The following is a 21,403-nucleotide window of genomic DNA, read 5'->3' on the forward strand; positions in this document are numbered from 1 at the left end:
AAGTTTGTTTTATTCCCTTGGGACAGTGAGTCCAGGAAGCTTAAAGCCAAAGGGGATTCGGGGCGCCGGAAGTGTGGTGGTTGCCGTAAGGGCCTGGTGTCGGACCCAAAAAAGTCCCTCTGCCCTAGATGTATTGAAAGGGTTATCGCTGAAGAATCCCCTTCCTTCGTGGAGTCCATGCGAACCCTCATTAGAGAAGAGATTAAGGCTGCAGCTGACTCTAGACAACTGGCACCTTCCCCTGGGCCTTCCCGTTCCCTAAATCTGGAAATATCAGAGCAGGTGGATCTGGATGAAGGGGAGTTGCAGGATGATCAGGTCTCCTTATCCTCTGAGGAGGCCGCAGGGAGGCCTATGTGCTTTCCCGAGGAAACACAGTCCCTACTGAAGGATATTAAATCTACGCTGGGATTAGAAGATGTCAAAGAGACTCAGTCCCTTCACGATCAAATCTTTCAGGGCTTTGGGGAGAAAAAGAAGAGATCCTTCCCCATCCACAATAACATCAAAGCCCTTATTTCCAGGGAATGGAGGGATCCTGATAAAAGGTGGACTGTCTCGGCCGCCTTTAAACGCAAGTACCCCTTTTCGGAATCTGACTCTGATTTGTGGGACAAAACTCCCAGAATAGATGCGCCAGTGGCCCGTATTTCTAAAAAATCCTCGCTGCCCTTTGAGGATATGGGTCTCCTGAAAGACCCAATGGACAAAAAATGTGAAAACCTACTAAAGAAATCCTGGGAGACAAATACAGCAATGTTGCGCCCCAGCATAGCGTCCACTTGTACGGCCAGAACCCTCTCGGTTTGGCTAGACCAGCTTGAGAGCAATCTGTCGGGGGGTACGTCCAGAGAGGAGATCTTAAACTCTCTTCCCTCCCTGAAAAGAGCATCCAATTTTTTAGCAGACGCCTCGGCCGACTTGGTTAGACTCTCTGCAAGGAGCAGTGCTCTAGCCAATGCGACCCGTAGGGCGGTATGGCTCCGTTCATGGACTGGGGACGCAGGTTCTAAAAACCGCCTGTGCTCCATCCCATGTGAGGGGGATAGATTGTTTGGCTCCGCCCTGGACGACATTCTGGAGAAGGCCTCCGATAGGAAAAAAGGTTTCCCCTCTGATAACCGTTATTACCAACAGAAACGCTCCTTTCAAAGTCAAAAAAGGGCAAGATCTGATCAGAGTAAAAGGGATGGCTCAAAAAGATGGCAACCTTCTAGGGGTAGAGGAAGAGGATACCTTCCTAAGCCAGAAGCCTCTACCCGCCCTACCCAGTGACACGCCAACCCAGGTAGGGGGCAGGCTAAAGCAATTCTCCTCCGCCTGGCAAGAAATTCACGCCTCCCCTTGGGTCACTCGTACCGTAAAGGAGGGCCTAAAGCTAGAGTTTGTTTCCCCACCCCCAAGTCTTTTTTGTATCAACCAAAGGCAACAGCCCGACAAACAGGCATCCCTAGAGTCAGAAATAACTTTCTTAATCCTCAAAGGAGTGCTCATCCCTGTTCCGGAAGAACAACACGGCAAAGGCTTCTATTCCCCTATATTTTTGATAAAAAAAACAAATGGCTCCTTTCGCCTGATAATAAATTTGAAGTCCTTAAACAGGTCCATCGTCTACAAAAGATTCAAAATGGAGACCATAAAATCTACCACTCAGATCCTTCCGCAGGACTGCTTTATGGCTACCGTCGACCTTCAGGACGCTTACTACCACGTCCCAATATACCACAGGCACCAGCGTTTTCTGAGGATCGCAATTTATTATCAGGGAAGATTGTCCCATTTCCAGTTCACAGCCCTTCCTTTCGGCCTATCCTCTGCCCCCAGGGTTTTTTCAAAAATAATGTCAGATGTCATGAAGTTCCTTCACCTTCAGGGGGTACAGATCGTCCCGTACCTGGACGACTTTATGGTGTTTGCAGAGTCGCGCCAACTTCTACATTCACGCCTCAAACAAATCCAGGACTGTCTTACAACTCTAGGGTGGATAATAAATCCCAAAAAATCTGACCTTATCCCCAGTCAGGAAAAAGTGTTTTTAGGGGTGCTGTTGGACTCAAGGCGTCTAATGTCTTTTCTTCCTCAAGACAAACAGTCTCACTTAATCCAGACAGTGTCTCTTTTTTCCAGCAAAGATCGGTCCTCGATAAGAGACATCATGGCGGTACTGGGACTGCTAACAGCCGCAATCTCGTCAGTAAGGTGGGCCCAGAGTCACACAAGAGTCCTTCAGACCTTTCTCCTATCTTCATGGGACGGAAAGAACTCGTCTCTAGACAGAAAGGTTCACGTTCCCAGACAGGTAAAACAGTCACTAACCTGGTGGAGAGTAAAAGGGAACCTGAGCGTAGGGGTTCACTGGCGCCCAAGAGATGTCATGGTCATTACAACAGACGCCAGCAACTCAGGGTGGGGAGGTCACTCTTCAGGAGCGGTAGTTCAAGGATTCTGGGGAAGAGACATGCAGGACGCCTCCTCAAATTTAAGAGAGCTGTCAGCTGTCCACAGAGTTCTCCTTTCCCTTTACAAAATTCCCTCTCCAAGACACGTAAGAATATTAACAGACAACACTACAGTCGTGGAGTACATAAACAAACAAGGGGGAACCAGAAGTCGCTCACTGGCGGAAGTGTCAAAGGGCATTTTTTGTTGGGCAGAAAGAAACCTTCTGTCCCTTTCGGCGGTGCATATCAAGGGGGGAAAAAGGTGCATATCAAGGGGGAAAAAAATGTGGTGGCCGATTATCTCAGTCGACACCTCTTAAGGGAGGCCGAATGGTCCTTAAATCACCGCGTCTTCAGCCAGATCTGCCGAATGTGGGGGACCCCAGTGTTAGATCTGTTCGCCACCAAAAGCAACAAGCAGGTCAGAAAGTTCTGTTCCCTCTCGCAAATGGATCACCCGGTATGGCTAGACGCCCTCTCCAGGCCGTGGCCAAGACAGCTCCTTTATGCCTTCCCTCCATTCAGCCTCATTTCAAGGGTCCTGGTAAAGGCTCAGGAAGAAGGGGTCCACGTAATTATGGTGGCCCCCTTCTGGCCAAGAAGGGCTTGGTTTCCACTCCTGCTCAGACTGTCAGCCGGTGTTTATTGGACACTGCCATCAATCCCGGACCTACTCCACCAGGGACCAATAAATCACCCCAGTGTAAATCAACTCAGTTTGACGGCCTGGAATCTGAACGCCTCCTGCTAAAACGGAAGGGTCTGTCGGACGCAGTCATCGCCACGATGCTCAAAAGCCGGAAACCGGTAACTTCCCGGATCTACCTGAGAACCTGGAATGCCTTTTTGTCCTTCTTGGGAAGTGTAGATTCTCCTGATATTCCTCAGGTCCTCCAGTTCCTGCAAGCGGGGCTAGAAAAAAGGCCTCCGTCCATCAACTCTGAAGGTTCAGATTTCCGCGCTCAGCGCCTTCCTGGACGTAAAACTAGCAGATTCCCCTCTGATCAAACGGTTTTTAAGGGGGGCAGGAAGAACTTCGATCCTCCCTCGTTCGGTGGTTCCTCCCTGGGATTTGGGCCTGGTTCTTTCTGCTCTCACTACTCCTCCGTTTGAGCCAATTGATGAGATCCCTCTAAGGCTCCTCACCATGAAGACGTTTTTTTTAGTTGCCATAACCTCTGCCAGAAGAGTGGGGGAAATTCAAGCTTTCTCTTGCAAGCCTCCCTATCTTACAATTCTGGATGATCGTATAATCCTCAGGCACTGTCCAGCCTTTCTCCCAAAGGTGGTATCGAGATTTCATCGTGAGCAGGAAGTCTCCCTACCTTCCTTTTTCCAGTCTCCTTCTAATGATTCGGAGGATACTCACCATAATCTGGACGTCAGGAGGTCAGTCCTTTCTTACCTTCAGGCCACTAAACCGCTTAGAAAATCGGACCACCTCTTTTTACAATTCAAGGGCCCTAATAAGGGGCAAGCGGCTAGCAAGTCAACCATAGCTAGGTGGATTAGGAACATAATATCCTCTGCCTATGTTACCAAGAACTGTCAGCCGCCGGAGGTACTAAAGGCTCATTCTACAAGGGCAGTAGCCTCATCCTGGGCAGAAACGAAGGCAGTCCCTCTGGAACAGATCTGCAGGGCCGCCACATGGGCCAACCCTATGACTTTTTTTCGGCACTATAAGCTAGATGTAGTAAGGGATCAGGACTTGTCCTTCGGTCGTGAGGTCCTATCTATTGTGGCCCCCCCCTAATATTGATTACTCTGTTAATCCTCCTGTGAATGCCGTTGTGGAGGCGCCGGGGAAAAGGGTAAATTACTCTTACCGGTAATTGGATTTTCCAATAGCCTCCACAACGGCATTGGGTTCCCTCCCAAGCTTTAAATGTAAATGAATGATGTAATTTGTTTACTATAATATATAATTTGTTATGCATCACTTCTGTGTCCTCTCTTATTGACTGGTAAGGTAAGGGGAGGAGGCTCCTTAAATCCTGTGCTTCCTCGTTGTTTCCTGTCCTGGAGGCGGGGACACCCTCCTGTGAATGCCGTTGTGGAGGCTATTGGAAAATCCAATTACCGGTAAGAGTAATTTACCCTTTCCATTTCTGCTAACTTCTGGCAAAAAAAATAAAAAATCTCCCACGAACTCACTATGCCCCTCAGTGAATACCTTGGGGTGTCTACTTTCCGAAATGGGGTCATTTGTGGGGCGTGTTTACTGTTCTGGCATTTTGGGTGGGGCTAAATTGTGAGCAACCCTGTAAAGCCTAAAGGTACTCGTTGGACTTTCGGCCCCTTTACGCACCTAGGCTGCAAAAAAGTGTCACACATGTGGTATCGCTGTACTCAGGAGAAGTAGGGCAATGTGTTTTGTGGTGTATTTTTACATATACCCATACTGTGTGTGAGAAATATCTCTGTAAATGACAACTTTTTCAATTTTTTTATACAAAGTTGTCAATTTACAGAGATATTTCTCTCACCCAACATGGGTATATGTAAAAATACACCCCAAAACACATTGCCCTACTTCTTCTGAGTACGGCGATACCACATGTGTGACACTTTTTTGCAGCCAAGATGTGCAAAAAGGCCCAAATTCCAACGAGTACCTTTTAGGAGGGCATTTTTAGGCATTTGGATTCCAGACTTCTTCTCACACTTTAGGGCCCCTAAAATGCCAGCGCAGTATAAATACCCCACAAGTGACCCCATTTTGGAAAGAAGACACCCCAAGGTATTCTGTGAGGGGCATGGCAAGTTCATAGAAGATTTTTTTTTTTGGCACAAGTTTTTTTCTCACAAAGTCTCCCTTTCCGCTAACTTGTGACAAAAAGTTCAATCTTTCATGGACTCAATATGCCCCTCAGCGAATACCTTGGGGTGTCTTCTTTCCAAAATTGGGTCATTTGTGGGGTGTTTGTATTGCCCTGGCATTTGAGGGTCTCCGCAATCATTACATGTATGGCCAGCATTAGGAGTTTCTGCTATTCTCCTTAGGCCTCATGCACACGACCGTTGTTTGGGTCCGCATCCAAGCCGCCGTTTTGGCGGCTCGGATGCAGACCCATTCATTTCAATGGGGCCGCAAAAAATGTTGACAGCACTCCGTGTGCTGTCCGCATCTGTGGCTCCTTTCCGCGGCCCTGCTAAAAAAAATATAACATGTCCTATTCTTGTCCGCGCTTTGCGGACAAGAATAGGCATTTATATTGCCGGCACCCGTTCTGTAAATTGCGGAAGTCAACACCGGCGCCTTCCGTTTTTTGCGCATCCGCGGTTTGCGGACCGCAAAAAACGGCACGGTCGTGTGCACGAGGCCTTATATTGAGCATACGGGTAATAAGATTTATTTTTTCCGTTCAGCCTCTGGGCTGAAAGAAAAAATGAACGGCACAGATTTCTTCATTCGCATCGATCAATGTGGATGAAAAAATCTCTGCCCAAAAATGTGCAAAAAAAAAAAGCTGCGATCGCTAATAAAGATCCAAAAAGCTCAAAAGTGTTTTTGCAGTGATCAGAAAAAAAAACATTTCTGTCACTGCGGTGGGGCGGACTGAACTAGGGATCGACCGATATTGATTTTTTAGGGCCAATAATTTGTGAACTTTCAGGCCGATAGCCGATAATTTATACCGATATTCTGGGAATTTTCATTTTTGAAAAAAAAATATTCCTACACAAATCTGCTGAAAATTAATGTTTATTGTTAATGTGTAGTTTTTTTTGTACATTTTTCTTTTTCATTTATACTTAATATTTTGGTGTTTTATTTAATTTTTTTAACTTTTTATTTTATTTATTTTTACTAACTTTTAGCCCCCTTAGGTACTAGAACCCTTGTCCTATTCACCCTGAAAGAGATCTATCAGGGTGAATAGGAACTCACACTGTCCCTGCTGCTCTGTGCTTTGTGCACAGAGCAGCATGGAGCTTACTATGACAGCCAGGGCTTCAATAGCGTCCTGGCTGCCATGGTGGGGCTCCGATCGGAGGAGCAGGGGAGAGGGGATCCTGTGGGGGGGGGGGGGGGGGAGGGGGGCTTTGCACTGCGCCACCAATGTCTAATACTGGGGTTGGGGGGTTGGGGGGGGGGGAACTGCACCACCAATGTCTAATACTGGGCTTGGGGGGGCGCACTGCGCCACCAGTGAAGATAAATCTCTCAATAATTCATATACAGGGAGCTGGCTGCAGAATCACATAGCCGGCTCCTGACCTCTATGAGCAGTAGCTGCGATCCGCGGCACCTGAGGGGTTAACTACCGCAGATCGCAGCCGCTATGTGATTCTGCAGCCAGCTCCCGCCTCCTGTTCAATTTGAAATTAGAATGAATGAGAGATTTCTCTTCATTGGTGGCGCAGTGGCCACAGCCCCTCCCCTTCTCTTGTCCCCTGTCCTTCCATTGGCGGCAGCAGCAGCACAGGGGGAGGAGACACTGCTTCCTTCTCCACTGTGCTGCTGAGGGAACACGGAGAGCGCTGACAGCAGCGCGATCTGTGTTCCCCATACGCTATCAGAATATCGGCAAAATACATGCCGATACCGATAACAGTCAAAAACCTGAATATCGTCCGATAATATCGGTAAAACCGATAATCGGTCGATCCCTAGACTGAACGCAAGTGTGCGCACAAGATCAGGCCTGATCGGGGGCGAACACTGCGTTTTTTGTAGAGCCTAAGGGGACTCTAATGTACTGATATAGATCTGGTTGCGATCAGTCTTGATCACTTACAGATACTGTATAGTACTAGTGCTGATTAGCGACAGCGATGACGCTAATCAGTGACTGCGGTGCGGTGGGCTGGGCGCTAACTACCTAACAAGTAGCTAACTAACTGGCGGTGATAAGGGACCCTTAGGCCCCATTCACACGTCCGCAATTTGCGGAACGGAATTGCGGACCCATTCATTTCTATGGGGACAGACTTTGTCCTGCTCGGTTCCGGAATTGCGGATCTGCACTTCCGGGTCTGCACTTCCGTTCCGCAAAAATATAGAACATGTCCAATTTTTGTCAAGAAAAGGCATTTTCTATATAGTTCTGGCAATGTGCGGATCCGCAAAATGCGGAAAGCACATTGCCGGTGTCCGTGTTTTGCGGATCCGTGGATCCGCAAAACACTTACGGACGTCTGAATGGAGCCTTACAGGGGGGTGATCAGGGGTTAATAAGTGACGGGGGGGGGGGGGTGTAGTGTAGTGTGGTGCTTGGTGCTACTTACAGAGCTGCCTGAGTCCTCTGGTGGTCGATCCAAGCAAAAGGGACCACCAGAGGACCAGGTAGCAGGTACATTAGACGCTGTTAACAAAACAGCGTCTAATATACCTGATCGCTGTTGGCAGGCTGTAGATCAACTTGTTTACTTCGCGATCCTGTGAGCGCGCGTTCACAGGAAATCTCGGGTCTCACGAGATGACGCCTATTGGTGTCATCGAGACCTGGGAGAGCCGCCGCACTCACACCTTTCGGCGTTAGTGTGGCGGCAAGCGGTTAAGGACTCGGGATCCATGCCGTACCGGTACGTCATGGGTCCCTAAGGGGTTAAAGGGGCGGTCACTGTGAAAGTCACTGTTAAAGGGGCGATCACTGTGAAAGTCACTGTTAAAGGGGTGGCCACTGTGAAGGTCACTGTTAAAGGGGTGGTCAATGCTAAAGGGGCGAACACTGCTAAAGGGGTGGGCACTGTGGAGGCCACTGTTAAAGGGGCAGGCACTGTTAAAGGAGTAGGTACTGTGGAGGTCATTGTTAAAGGGGCGGGCACTGTGGAGGTCATTGTTAAAGGGGCGGGCACTGTGGAGGTCATTGTTAAGGGGCGGGTTCTGTAGAGGTCACTGTTATGGGGGAAACTTTCTATCTTTTCATGCCACATGGAAACATAAGATGAAATAGATTAAATATACCCGTGCGAAGCCGGGTCCTTCTGCTAGTGTAATAATAAACCGCCCAAACTTTCACTACTCTTTGGCCATTGGTTCTTGGGCGATTCCATAGGTTGAATGCCTGTCCTACACACACACTAATTATCATATATATATAATGTTACTTTATTAATTTAGTCCCCCCTTCCCGCAGCTCCTGATGTGCCCCATTCCCATTTCAGGCCGAGCAAGCACGAGATCCCCCCCCCCATCCCCATTTTCAGGATGGCCGCAGTGGTTAGCAGAGTGTCAGCACACCGATGTCAGCCGTTTAACCCCTTCCATTCCTCCCTCTCCCATTGGGCCGCTGCTGTGCCGTTGCAGCGACCTGATGCTTGATGGGTTCACAGAGGGAGAGAGCTCCCTCCCATCCACATCTGGCCGCTGCGCTGCTGTGGCTGCGTCCCAATGGTTACCATGGGTACTTTCACTTTAGTGTTAAAGTTTTCCAGCATTGAGATCCGTCTTAGGGGTTCAATACCGGAAAAAAAAAAGACGCTACAGTTTTGTCCCCATTCATTGTCCATGGGGACAAAACTGAACAGAACAGAATGCTCCAAAATGCATTCCGTTATGTTTAGTTGCGTTCCCAGACCGGAGAGCAAACCACAACATGTTGTATTTTGCTTTTCGTCCTGGGAAATACGGATCCATCATGACCCCCAATGCAAGTCAGTGGGGACGGATCCGTTTACTCTGGCGCAATCTGCCACAATAGTAAACGGATCCGTCCTCCATTGACATTCAATGGAGTTCATGACAGATCCGTTTTTTGGCAATGTAAAAAAAAAAGTTTAAGATAATACGGATGGTTGAATTATCAGTAACGGAATCGTTTTTGCTGGACCCTGCCGGATCCAGTAAAAAACGCTAGTGTGACAGTACCCTAAGCCTGATCAGGCTCCTGCTAAAAGCAGAGCCTGATTAGGTTAGGTGTAAAGTTACTATACACTGCAGTACACTATATAGTGTATTATAGAGGCATCAGACCACCCGGATCTTCAAGAATCAAGTGGGTCTGGGTCACAAAAAAGTAAAAAAAAAAAAAAATCTAATTTCTTATAGCATTACATTTATAATTGATTAAGAAAAAAATAATAATACACTACACATGTTTGATATCACCGCGTCCGTAATGGCCTGATCTATGAAAGGGTCTTGTTACTTTCTCTGCATGGTGAACACCATAAAAAAGAAAAACTATGATGAAATTGAAATTTTGCTCTCCTCACTTCCCAAAAAAAGGTATTAAAAGTGATGCAAAAAGTCGTATGTACCCCAAAATGGTACCAATCAAACCGTCACCTCATGCTACAAAAAAAGGGCCCCTACATGAAACAATCGCCCCAAAAATGAAAAAAATATGGGTTTCAGAAAATGGAGACACAAAAACATGTTTTTCTTTTCTAAAATACTTTTATTGTGTTAAAGTGAAACAAATTTTAAAAAAAGTATACATATTAGGTATTGCCGCGTCCGTAACAACCAGCTCTATAAAAAAAAAATCACATGACCTAACCGGTCAGATGAACATTGTAAAAACTGTGCCAAAACAGCAATTTTTTGTTACCTTGCCTAACAAAAAGTGTAATATAAAGCAACCAAAAATCATATGTACCCTAAAATAGTTCCAACAAAACTGCTACCTAATCCCGTAGTTTCTAAAATGGGGTCTTTTTTGTGGTTTCTACTCTAGGGGTGCATCAGGGGGTCTTCAAATGTGACATGGCAACTTAAAATGATCCCAGTGAAATCTGCCCTCTAAAAACCACATGGCATTCTAAACTTCTAAATATTGAGTTTTGTTTGGCTGTTTAAGGGTTTCTGTCATGGGAAAAATCGTTATATGCTAATGTTAGGGATGTCCCGATACCATTTCTTTAAGACTGAGTACTAGTACCGATACTTTTATTTAAGTACTCACCGATACCAATTTTAGCAATAAAATGCACACACATGTATTTTGTGACCACTGACCAACCAAAAGGCCCCAAAACAGAACTATTACATTGTTTAAGTACAAGAGGCAGTGTATCAACTATTTATGTAATATAAGTGGAAGGTTTTTTTTTAAGGAACAGAAGCATTTCTGCATGGTCAGCTAGAAGTCTGTTTCTGCCTTCGGTCAGAACGTGAGACACTGAGCTGAACAGTCTTTCACGTTCCACACTACTGCATGGGGCTGAAAGATACTTTTGCACCATTACAGCCAAAGTTGGAAAACGTATTTTATTTAATGCCCAGTATTTAAGTGGACTATCTGAGCGTGACACAGTGTTCTCCTCTAGGTACCTTAACAGCTGCACAGTAGCAGCTTTTGGAGTGATGCTCACAGATGTAGAGGGATGTTCATCTGCTATTTCCTGAAAAACACAGTCCAGGCTGGTACTCGGCTTGTCATGGTGCGGTTTTTTGACAGCTGGTTCTACCTCAAGCGTGGCTGTGTCTTCCGAAAGCTTTTGAAGTTCAACAACAAACATTTCTTTGACCTGCCTGGCACTGTCAGCATTGGGAAAGAATCGATCTTTATACCTAGAAAAAAAATATACAGGTCCTTCTCCAAAAATTAGCACATTGTGATAAAGTTCATTATTTTCTGTAATCTACTGATAAACATTAGACTTTCATATATTTAAGATTCATTACACACAACTGAAGTAGTTGAAGCCTTTTATTGTTTTAATATTGATGATTTTGGCATACAGCTCATGAAAACCCCAAATTCCTATCTAAAAAGATTAGCATATCATGAAAAAGTTCTCTAAATGAGCTATTAACCTAATCATCTGAATCAACTAATTAACTCTAAACACCTGCAAAAGATTCCTGAGGTTTTTAAAAACTCCCAGCCTGCTTCATTACTCAAAACCGCAATCATGGGTAAGACTGCCGACCTGACTGCTGTCCAGAAGGCCATCATTGACACCCTCAAGCAAGAGGGTAAGACACAAAGAAATTTCTGAACGAATAGGCTGTTCCCAGAGTGCTGTATCAAGGCACCTCAGTGGGAAGTCTGTAGGAAGGAAAAAGTGTGGCAGAAAACGCTGCACAACGAGAAGAGGTGACCGGACCCTGAGGAAGATTGTGGAGAAGGACCGATTCCGGGCCTTGGGGGACCTGCGGAAGCAGTGGACTGAGTCTGGAGTAGAAACATCCAGAGCCACCGTGTACAGGCGTGTGCAAGAAATGGGCTACAGGTGCCGCATTCCCCCGGTCAAGCCACTTTTGAACCAGAAACAGCGGCAGAAGCGCCTGACCTGGGCTACAGAGAAGCAGCACTGGACTGTTGCTCAGTGGTCCAAAGTACTTTTTTCGCATGAAAGCAAATTTTGCATGTCATTCGGAAATCAAGGTGCCAGAGTCTGGAGGAAGACTGGGGAGAAGGAAATGCCAAAATGCCTGAAGTCCAGTGTCAAGTACCCACAGTCAGTGATGGTCTGGGGTGCCATGTCAGCTGCTGGTGTTGGTCCACTGTGTTTTATCAAGGGCAGGGTCAATGCAGCTAGCTATCAGGAGATTTTGGAGCACTTCATGCTTCCATCTGCTGAAAAGCTTTATGGAAATGAAGATTTCATTTTTCAGCACGACCTGGCACCTGCTCACAGTGCCAAAACCACTGGTAACTGGTTTACTGACCATGGTATTACTGTGCTCAATTGGCCTGCCAACTCTCCTGACCTGAACCCCATAGAGAATCTGTGGGATATTGGGAAGAGAAAGTTGAGAGACACAAGACCCAACACTCTGGATGAGCTTAATGCCACTATCGAAGCATCCTGGGCCTCCATAACACCTCAGCAGTGCCACAGGCTGATTGCCTCCATGCCACGCCGCATTGAAGCATCCTGGGCCTCCATAACACCTCAGCAGTGCCACAGGCTGATTGCCTCCATGCCACGCCGCATTGAAGCAGTCATTTCTGCAAAAGGATTCCCGACCAAGTATTGAGTGCAGAACTGAACATAATTATTTGAAGGTTGACTTTGTTTGTATTAAAAACACTTTTCTTTTATTGGTTGGATGAAATATGCTAATTTTTTTAGATAGGAATTTGGGGTTTTCATGAGCTGTATGCCAAAATCATCAATATTAAAACAATAAAAGGCTTGAACTACTTCAGTTGTGTGTAATGAATCTAAAATATATGAAAGTCTAATGTTTATCAGTACATTACAGAAAATAATGAACTTTATCATAATATGCTAATTTTTTGAGAAGGACCTGTATATACATGAAACACATCATTCCCTCCCAACATTTATGAGCAAATTAAAGCTTTATTTAAAAGTTACTGCATTACTTTGGATCAATTATTGTTGCTATGTAGTATAGTGGATTGCGCTGTGTATCAGAAAAGCGTTTCTGCAAAGCAGCAAGCAAAGTGCCCTTCATTGTTTTAATGCCATGGTCGTCATCCTCTTGATAGCAGTCTCTGCAGCACAGTCACAGCAGGAATAACATCATCCGCAGAACTCACTGGACGTGTCAGCTCTTCAAAGGGAGCCAAGACGTGTAACACTTTCTCCATTAGATTCCAGTGAAAGTGGCCGGAAGCTCATGCTCAGACATACAGACGTGGACAAAATTGTTGGTACCCTTTGGTCAATGAAAGAAAAAGTCACAATGGTCACAGAAATAACTTTAATCTGACAAAAGTAATAATAAATTAAAATTCTATAAATGTTAACCAATGAAAGTCAGACATTGTTTTTCAACCATGCTTCAACAGAATTATGTAAAAAAATAAACTCATGAAACAGGCATGGACAAAAATGATGGTACCCCTAGAAAACACAGAACATAATGTGACCAAAGGGACATGTTAATTCAAGGTGTGTCCACTAATTAGCATCACAGGTGTCTACAACCTTGTAATCAGCCATTGGGCCTATATATATGGCTCCAGGTAATCACTGTGTTGTTTGGTGATATGGTGTGTACCACACTCGACATGGACCAGAGGAAGCAAAGGAAAGAGCTGTCTCAAGAGATCAGAAAGAAAATTATAGACAAGCATGTTAAAGGTAAAGGCTATACGACCATCTCCAAGCAACTAGATGTTCCTGTGAGTACAGTTGCACATATTATTCATAAGTTTAAGATCCATGGGACTGTAGCCAACCTCCCTGGACGTGGCCGCAGGAGGAAAATTGATGACAAATCTAAGAGACGGATAATCCGAATGGTAACAAAAGAGCCTAGAAAGACTTCTAAAGAGATTCAAGGTGAACTTCATGCTCAAGGAACATCAGTGTCAGATCGCACCATCCGTCGTTGTTTGAGCCAAAGTGGACTACATGGGAGACGACCAAGGAGGACACCATTGTTGAAAACGAATCATAAAAAAGCAAGACTGGAATATGCCAAACTACATGTTGACAAGCCACAAAGCTTCTGGGAGAATGTCCTGTGGACAGATGAGACAAAAATCGAAGTTTTTGCCAAGGCACATCAGCTGTATGTTCACAGACGAAAAAATGAAGCATATCAAGAAAAGAACACTGTCCCTACTGTGAAACATGGAGGAGGCTCTGTTATGTTCTGGGGCTGCTTTGCTGCGTCTGGCACAGGGTGTCTTGAATCTGTGCAGGGTACAATGAAATCTCAAGACTATCAAGGAATTCTAGAGAGAAATGTACTAGCCAGTGTCAGAAAGCTTGGTCTCAGTCGCAGGTCATGGGTCTTGCAACAGGACAATGACCCAAAACACACCGCTAAAAACACCCAAGAATGGCTAAGAGGAAAAAATTGGACTATTCTAAAGTGGCCTTCTATGAGCCCTGACCTCAATCCTATTGAGCATCTTTGGAAGGAGCTGAAACATGCAGTCTGGAAAAGGCACCCTTCAAACCGGACACAACTGGAGCAGTTTGCTCATGAGGAGTGGGCCAAAATACCTGCTGAGAGGTGCAGATGTCTCATTGACAGTTACAGGAAGCGTTTGATTGCAGTGATTGCCTCAAAAGGTTGCGCAACAAAATATTAAGTTAGGGGTACCATCATTTTTGTCCATGCCTGTTTCATGAGTTTATTTTTTTACATAATTCTGTTGAAGCATGGTTGAAAAACAATGTCTGACTTTCATTGGTTAACATTTATAGAATTTTAATTTATTATTACTTTTGTCAGATTAAAGTTATTTCTGTGACCATTGTGACTTTTTCTTTCATTGACCAAAGGGTACCAACAATTTTGTCCACGTCTGTATATACTCCTAGTGCCCGTTTCTGCAGCATGTAAAACGTGCTGTTCCAACGAGTCTTGTTGAAGCCTTTTAATTGGTTGACCAAGCTGCTTTTGAATATCTTGTAAGCGAGAGTATGCCAGGTTTGAATGTTTGAAGAGGCCGACTATTTTGCGCCCAGCAACGCTGCGCTGTGCTAACAGGCCCTCTGAGACAGCCAGCTGCCGTGTATGTGCCACACAGGAAATACTGCAAAGTCCAGCTTCATCCATGCCTTTTATCATATTTTTGGCACTGTCACGGACCACAACTTGAACAGAACTTTTAGGAATTGCCCAAGTCTCAAGCATTTCCTGAAGGATGTTTGCTATTGCTTGACCAGTGTGAGAGCCTTGAAATGCCTTTGCATGGAGCATAACTTGTTTTAGAGAAAAATCCTCATCTATCCACTGCGCAGTTAAGCTAATTAGGGACATTGGACTCGCACTGCGGCTCCATATGTCAGTAGTGAAGCTGATGGCATTCTTCTTCACCTGCAACATGCTGGTGACATGCTTTTTAATGGTGTCATGTATTTGTGGTAAGATTACATCAGTGACATAGTGGCGACTGGGAATCTCGTACTTTGGCTCTAAAACATTAACAAATCTTCGAAAACCCATGTTATCCACTATTGACAGTGGTTGATCATCGAGAATAATAAACTGAGTAAGTGCCTCTGTTATTTGTACAGCTCTTGGGTTTTTCTCGTCTTGCTAGGGTTTCCTCCAGTGTTGGCTGCCGAACACCGCTGGTAGAAACAGCAGCCAATTCTCCATGCTCATTTTTATGTTTTATTTTTAGGTGTTTTATAAGATTGCTAGTATTATATGAGCTAACTTTTGCACCTCCTCTCGATATCTTTGTAGAACAAAGATTGCATTCTGCCATGCGTGGGTTGTCTTCACAAATTTTGAAATGCTTCCACACTGCTGACATTTTGCTGGCGGCTCTGTGCATTGAAAGGATGCAATAAATACGTTTCTTCACCTTTTTGGTAGTAGTAATGTTACAGCAAATTTCAATTTAATTTAGTCATAGGGGAGATTTATCAAACTTTGTACAAAGAAACAGCTGCGCAGTTGCTGATAGCAATGTTTACTTTTCCTTTGTACAAGGGTTAATAAATTAATAAATGGGCATATAACCATGTTTCACAACCAATGTGCCTCCAGCAGTTGCAAAACTACATCTCCCAGAATGCCTGGACAGCCTTTGCATGCTGGGAGGTGTAGTTTTGCAACTGCTGGAGGCACACTGGTTGGGAAACATGGTTATATGCCCATTTCCTCCCCCCTCCACCTTATTTTATATTCTCTTTTTACTATTTCTCCTAAGCTTTATTACTATTTACTAGGGTCGGTTCCTCTACCTTTGGAAACTCCTGGCAGGCAAACTCTGTGTGAGGAGGGTGTCTGGACTCTGGAGAGGCTTTTCCCGTGGCAGGCTGGCTTGCTCCTGTGCTCCGATTCAGAGATCAGATGTCTGTGGGCAAAGTCATGGGCAACATGAATGAAAAAAAACACTTGAGGTTCCAAGGAGAGTTAGGAGACATTACACTGAATGGGGGCCATAAAGAGACATTATACTGTATGGGGGCTAGGGATCGACCGATTATCGGATTTACCGATATTATCGGCCGATATTCAGGATTTTGAACGCTATCAGCATTTATTTTGCCGATATTCCGATAGCGTATGGGGAACACAGATCGCGCTGCTGACAGCGCTCTCCGTGTTCCCTCAGCAGCACAGGGGAGAAGGAAGCAGTGTCTCCTCCCCCTGTGCTGCTGCTGCCGCCAATGAAAGGACAGGGGACAAGAGGAGGGGAGGAGCTATGGCCACTGCGCCACCAATGAAGATTAATCTCTCATTTATTCATATACAGGAGGCGGGAGCTGCAGTATCACATAGCCGGCTCCCGACCTCTATGAGCTGTAGCTGCAATCTCCGGTAGTTAACTCCTCAGGTGCCGCGGATCGCAGCTACCGCTCATAGAGGTTGGGAGCCGGCTATGTGATTCTGCAGCTCCCGCCTCCTGTATATAAAAAAAATGAGGGAGGGGTTGTCCAAGTTATATTTATTGATGACCTATCCTCAGGATAGGTCATCAATATCAGATCGGCGGGGGTCCGACACCCGGCACCCCCTCCGATCAGCTGTTTGAAGAGGAGACTCGCACGGTGTCAGCGCTGCCTCCTCTTCACTGTTTACCTTCTAGCTGTTGCATCTGCAGTGGTGAGCAGGTGTAATTACACCCAAGCCTTCCTATTCATTTCAATAGGAAGGCTTGGGTGTAATTACACCTGCTCACCACTGCAGATGCAACGGCTAGAAGGTAAACAGTGAAGAGGAGGCAGCGCTGACACTGTGCGAGTCTCCTCTTCAAACAGCTGATCGGAGGGGGTGCCGGGTCATCAAGAAATATAACTTGGACAACCCCTTTAATCTTCATTGGTGGCGCAGTGCGCCCCCCCAACCCCAGTATTAGACATTGGCGGCGCAGTGCGCCCCCCCCCCCCCAAAGCCCCCTCCAGTATTAAGCATGAAAAGTCTCTTTCCAGACAACCTCACATGCAGAACTGGTCACGTCTGATGGCTGTGGGCAGAGTCTTAAACATACGAGAAGCCGGGGACAGCGGAGGCAGCTGGTAATCAGGGTGAGGGGCGAAGACTGGGAGCAAGAGGAAGCTGTATTTTCTGTGCGAGATGCAGGGGCAGGCCGCGGACAGACACAGACACATTTAGAAGCGGCGCACAGGTATCGGCAGTGGTATCGGGGACATTTGCACGAGTACAAGTACTCGTGCAAATGTCCTGTATTGGTCCTGATACCGATACTGGTATCGGTATTGGGACATCCCTAGCTAATGTCAGCAGTACATAACAGTATGTTTAAGTCCCTGCCTGCTGCTGTTCTCTCTAGGTGCTATGAGGGCATTGCTGCAGCACCTAGAGGCTCGGTCTACTCGCCTTTTGCACGCCCACGTCCACTTGATTGACATCCTTCTTCTCCGCATCGTCCTCATAATCCCGCGCCTGCACCGTTCTGTTTAGCATTCGGCGCAGTGAGTGAAGGACGCTCTGCTGTTGCCAGGCAGGTCGGCCGGAGAGGCCTGTCACGTAATCGGCAAAGGCACAGTGAGGAAGCTGGTAGCAGCCGAGCGTCCTTCACTCACTGCGCCTGCGCCGAATACTAAACGGAACGGCGCGGGATTAGGAGGACGATGCGGAGAAGAAGGACGTCAATCAAGTGGACGTGGGCGTGCAAAATGAGAGTACACCGAGCCTCTAGGCAGGGCTCCAGACTAAAAAAATATATCAAGGAGCCAATGGCTCCTAACCTGAAAAACTTAGGAGCCATATTTAAATTTTTAGTTGCCAAATTTAAAATACATATAATTACAGTATAATAATAAAAAATAAAAAAACATATCTTACCTAGGGTTGTCACGATACCAAAATATTGACTCGATTTCGATACCATAAAAAGTATTGCGATACTCGATACCACGTGGAAAAAAGCTGTGTGCATTCCACATTTTATGGAACGTCTGGACCATAATAGAACAGTCCGATCCTAATTTTTGGCAGGACAAGGTGATTAAAAAATGGCAAATTGCAAGTTTTTTTTTTCTGTTACTGCATGTGCCATGTCAGTTTAACTCGTGTGTGAAAGCGGCAGAGCAGCAGAGGGTCTAGGCGCAAATGGCGACAAGACTACAAAGTCTTGTAGCCATTTTACAATTCTAAGTAAGTCACCATCTGGAGCCCTGCTAGGTGCTGCAGCAACGCCCTCATAGCACCTAGAGGCTTAATTAGCATATTAAAAAAGTATTTTTTTTAAGAGAACGGTGACAGGCAGGGACTTAACAAACATACTGTTATGTACTGCTGACATTAGCACATCGCTAATGTCAGTCAGCTACATAATGATTTTTCCCATGACAGAAACTCTTTAACCTTTGCTTTGTTATTGGATTTTTTTTTATTAAAATGGAAAATCTGACAAAAAATTTAATTTCATCTCCATTTTCCTTTCATTCTTGTGGAACACCTAAAGAGTTAACAAAGTTTGTAAAATCAGTTTTGAATACCTCGAGGGCTGTAGTTTCTAAAATGAGGCCATTTATGGGTGGTTTCTATAATGTAAGCCCCACAAAGTGACTTCAGACCTGAACTGGTCCTTAAAAATTGGGTTTTGGAGATTTTCTTAAAACTTTTGAGATTTGCTTCTAAACTTCTAAGCCTTCTAACATCCCAAAAAAAAGAAAATGTAATTTACAAAATGACCCAAACATGAAGTAGACGTATGGGAACTGTAAAGCAATAACTATTTTAGGAGGTATCACTATCCGTTTTAAAAAGCTGAGAAATAGAAATTTTGAAAATTTTGAATTTTTCTACATTTTCGGTAAATTTGGTATTTTTTTTATAAATATAAATGAAATATTTTGACTCTAATTTACCACTATCATGAAGTACAATATGTGACGAGAAAACAGAATGGCTTGGATAAGTAAAAGCGTTTTAAAGTTCTCACCACATAAAGTGACACAGGTCAGATTTGCAAAAAAATGGCATGGTCCTTAAGGTGAAAAATGGCAGGGTCCTGAAGGGGTTAAGTATGCAGTTAGTATAACATTGGTCAATCTTTTATCTGCATGTTAATTACATTTTATACTTATACTTATACACACTGTTTGTGTGTAATTAGGAAAAAAAAAATGAGCCTTTTATCTTATAAAATGTTTCCTTTTTTCAGGTAAAGACTGGATAAAAGTCTCCCAAGGTCCTCTAATTCCATCTCCTTCTTATGAAAAAGAAAGTAATCAGTCCCAACTTAGCAATAATAGAACCGGGCATATTCTGGTTGAGATGTCTGCAAATTCTGAATATGGGAATGATTTTGAAAATAATGCTAATCTTTCTGTGTACAATGAAATTCAGAAAGATGAACGGTCATGTTCTGAAAGAGAGTACGCTTTTAATGGGCTATCAAGTGTTGCTGAAAATCAGACAAATGACACAGGAGAGAAGCCATATTCATGTTCAGAATGTGGAAAGTGTTTTTGTCAGAAATCACATCTTGTGATACATCAGAAAACTCACACAGGGGAGAAGCCATTTTCATGTTTAGAATGTGGGAAATGTTTTATTCGGAAATCACATCTTGTTGAACATCAGAAAACTCACACAGGGGAGAAGCCATTTTCATGTTTAGAATGTGGGAAATGTTTTAGTTGGAAATCAAATTTAGTTCAACATCAGAAAACTCACATAGGAGAGAAGCCATTTTCATGTTCGGAATGTGGGAAATGTTATAGTGATAAATCAAGTCTTCTGAAACATCAGAGAATTCACACAGGAGTGAAGTCATATTCATGTTCAGAATGTGGGAAGTGTTTTCGTCTGAAAGGACATCTTGTGAGACATCAGAGAATTCACACAGGAGAGAAGCAATTTTCATGTTTAGAATGTGGGAAGTGTTTTAGTCGGAAATCAAATCTTGTTGAACATCAGAAAACTCACACAGGAGAGAAGCCATTTTCATGTTCGGAATGTGGGAAATGTTTTAGTTACAAATCAAATCTTGTGCAACATCAGAGAATTCACACCGGGGTTAATCCATTTTCATGCCCTGAATGTGAAAAGTGTTTTAGTTTGAAAGCACAGCTTGATATACATCTGAGAACTCACACAGGAGAGAAGCCATATTCGTGTTCTGAATGTGAGAAATGTTTTAGTATTAAATCACATTTTGTGCAACATCAAAGAATTCACACAGGAGAGAAGCCATATTCGTGTCCTGAATGTGAGAAATGTTTTAGTCAGAAATCAAATCTTGTGAAACATCAGAGAATTCACACCGGGGTTAAGCCATTTTCATGCCCTGAATGTGGGAAATATTTTAATCAGAAATCGGATCTTGTGAAACATCAGAAAATTCACACCGGGGAGAAGCCATTTCCATGTCCTGAATGTGGGAAATATTTTAATCAGAAATCGGATCTTGTGAAACATCTGAAAATTCACACCGGGGAGAAGCCATTTCCATGTCCTGAATGTGAAAAGTGTTTTAGTTCAAAAGCACAGCTTGATATACATCTGAGAACTCACACAGGAGAGAAGCCATATTCGTGTCCTGAATGTGAGAAATGTTTTAGTCAGAAATCAAATCTTGTGCAACATCAGAGAATTCACACCGGGGTTAAGCCATTTTCATGCCCTGAATGTGGGAAATATTTTAATCAGAAATCGGATCTTGTGAAACATCTGAAAATTCACACCGGGGAGAAGCCATTTCCATGTCCTGAATGTGAAAAGTGTTTTAGTTCGAAAGCACAGCTTGATATACATCTGAGAACTCACACATGAGAGAAGCCATATTCGTGTCCTGAATGTGAGAAATGTTTTAGTATTAAATCACATTTTGTGCAACATCAAAGAATTCACACAGGAGAGAAGCCATTTTCTTGACCCGAATGTGGAAAGTGTTTTAGTGAGAAATCAAATCTTGTTCGACATCAGAAAACTCACACAGGAGAGAAGCCTATTTAATATACAGAATGTGGGAAATGCTTTGGCTGTAAATTAAAGGGGTTGTCCGGGCTTTTAACCCCTTCATGTATTATGATGTTACTGTACAGGTGAAACTCAAAAAATTAGAATATTGTGTAAAAGTCCATTCATTTCAGTAATGCAAATTTAAAGGAATTGCATTAATGCAGCTTAAAAAAATTGAGACTTTAGGGTTTTTATAAGATGTAAGCCATAATCATCCAAATTTTACCAAATAAAGGCTTGA

At 44.3% G+C, this 21,403-nt stretch overlaps 1 protein-coding gene across 1 annotated transcript in view; it reads left to right on the forward strand.

Moving 5' to 3' along the window:
• The window catches only part of LOC122932725 (zinc finger protein OZF-like), a 62,736-nt gene extending 41,577 nt beyond the window's left edge, over positions 1-21,159 (forward strand). The window contains exon 2 of the mRNA XM_044287313.1: positions 19,361-21,159. Coding sequence (XP_044143248.1) covers positions 19,361-20,973 — 1,613 coding nt within the window. The 3' untranslated portion in view covers positions 20,974-21,159. The remainder of the gene's footprint in view (positions 1-19,360) is intronic.
• Positions 21,160-21,403: the final 244 nt, after the last annotated feature.

This window comes from Bufo gargarizans, chromosome 3, assembly GCF_014858855.1.
Source record: "Bufo gargarizans isolate SCDJY-AF-19 chromosome 3, ASM1485885v1, whole genome shotgun sequence".
NCBI lineage: Eukaryota > Metazoa > Chordata > Amphibia > Anura > Bufonidae > Bufo > Bufo gargarizans.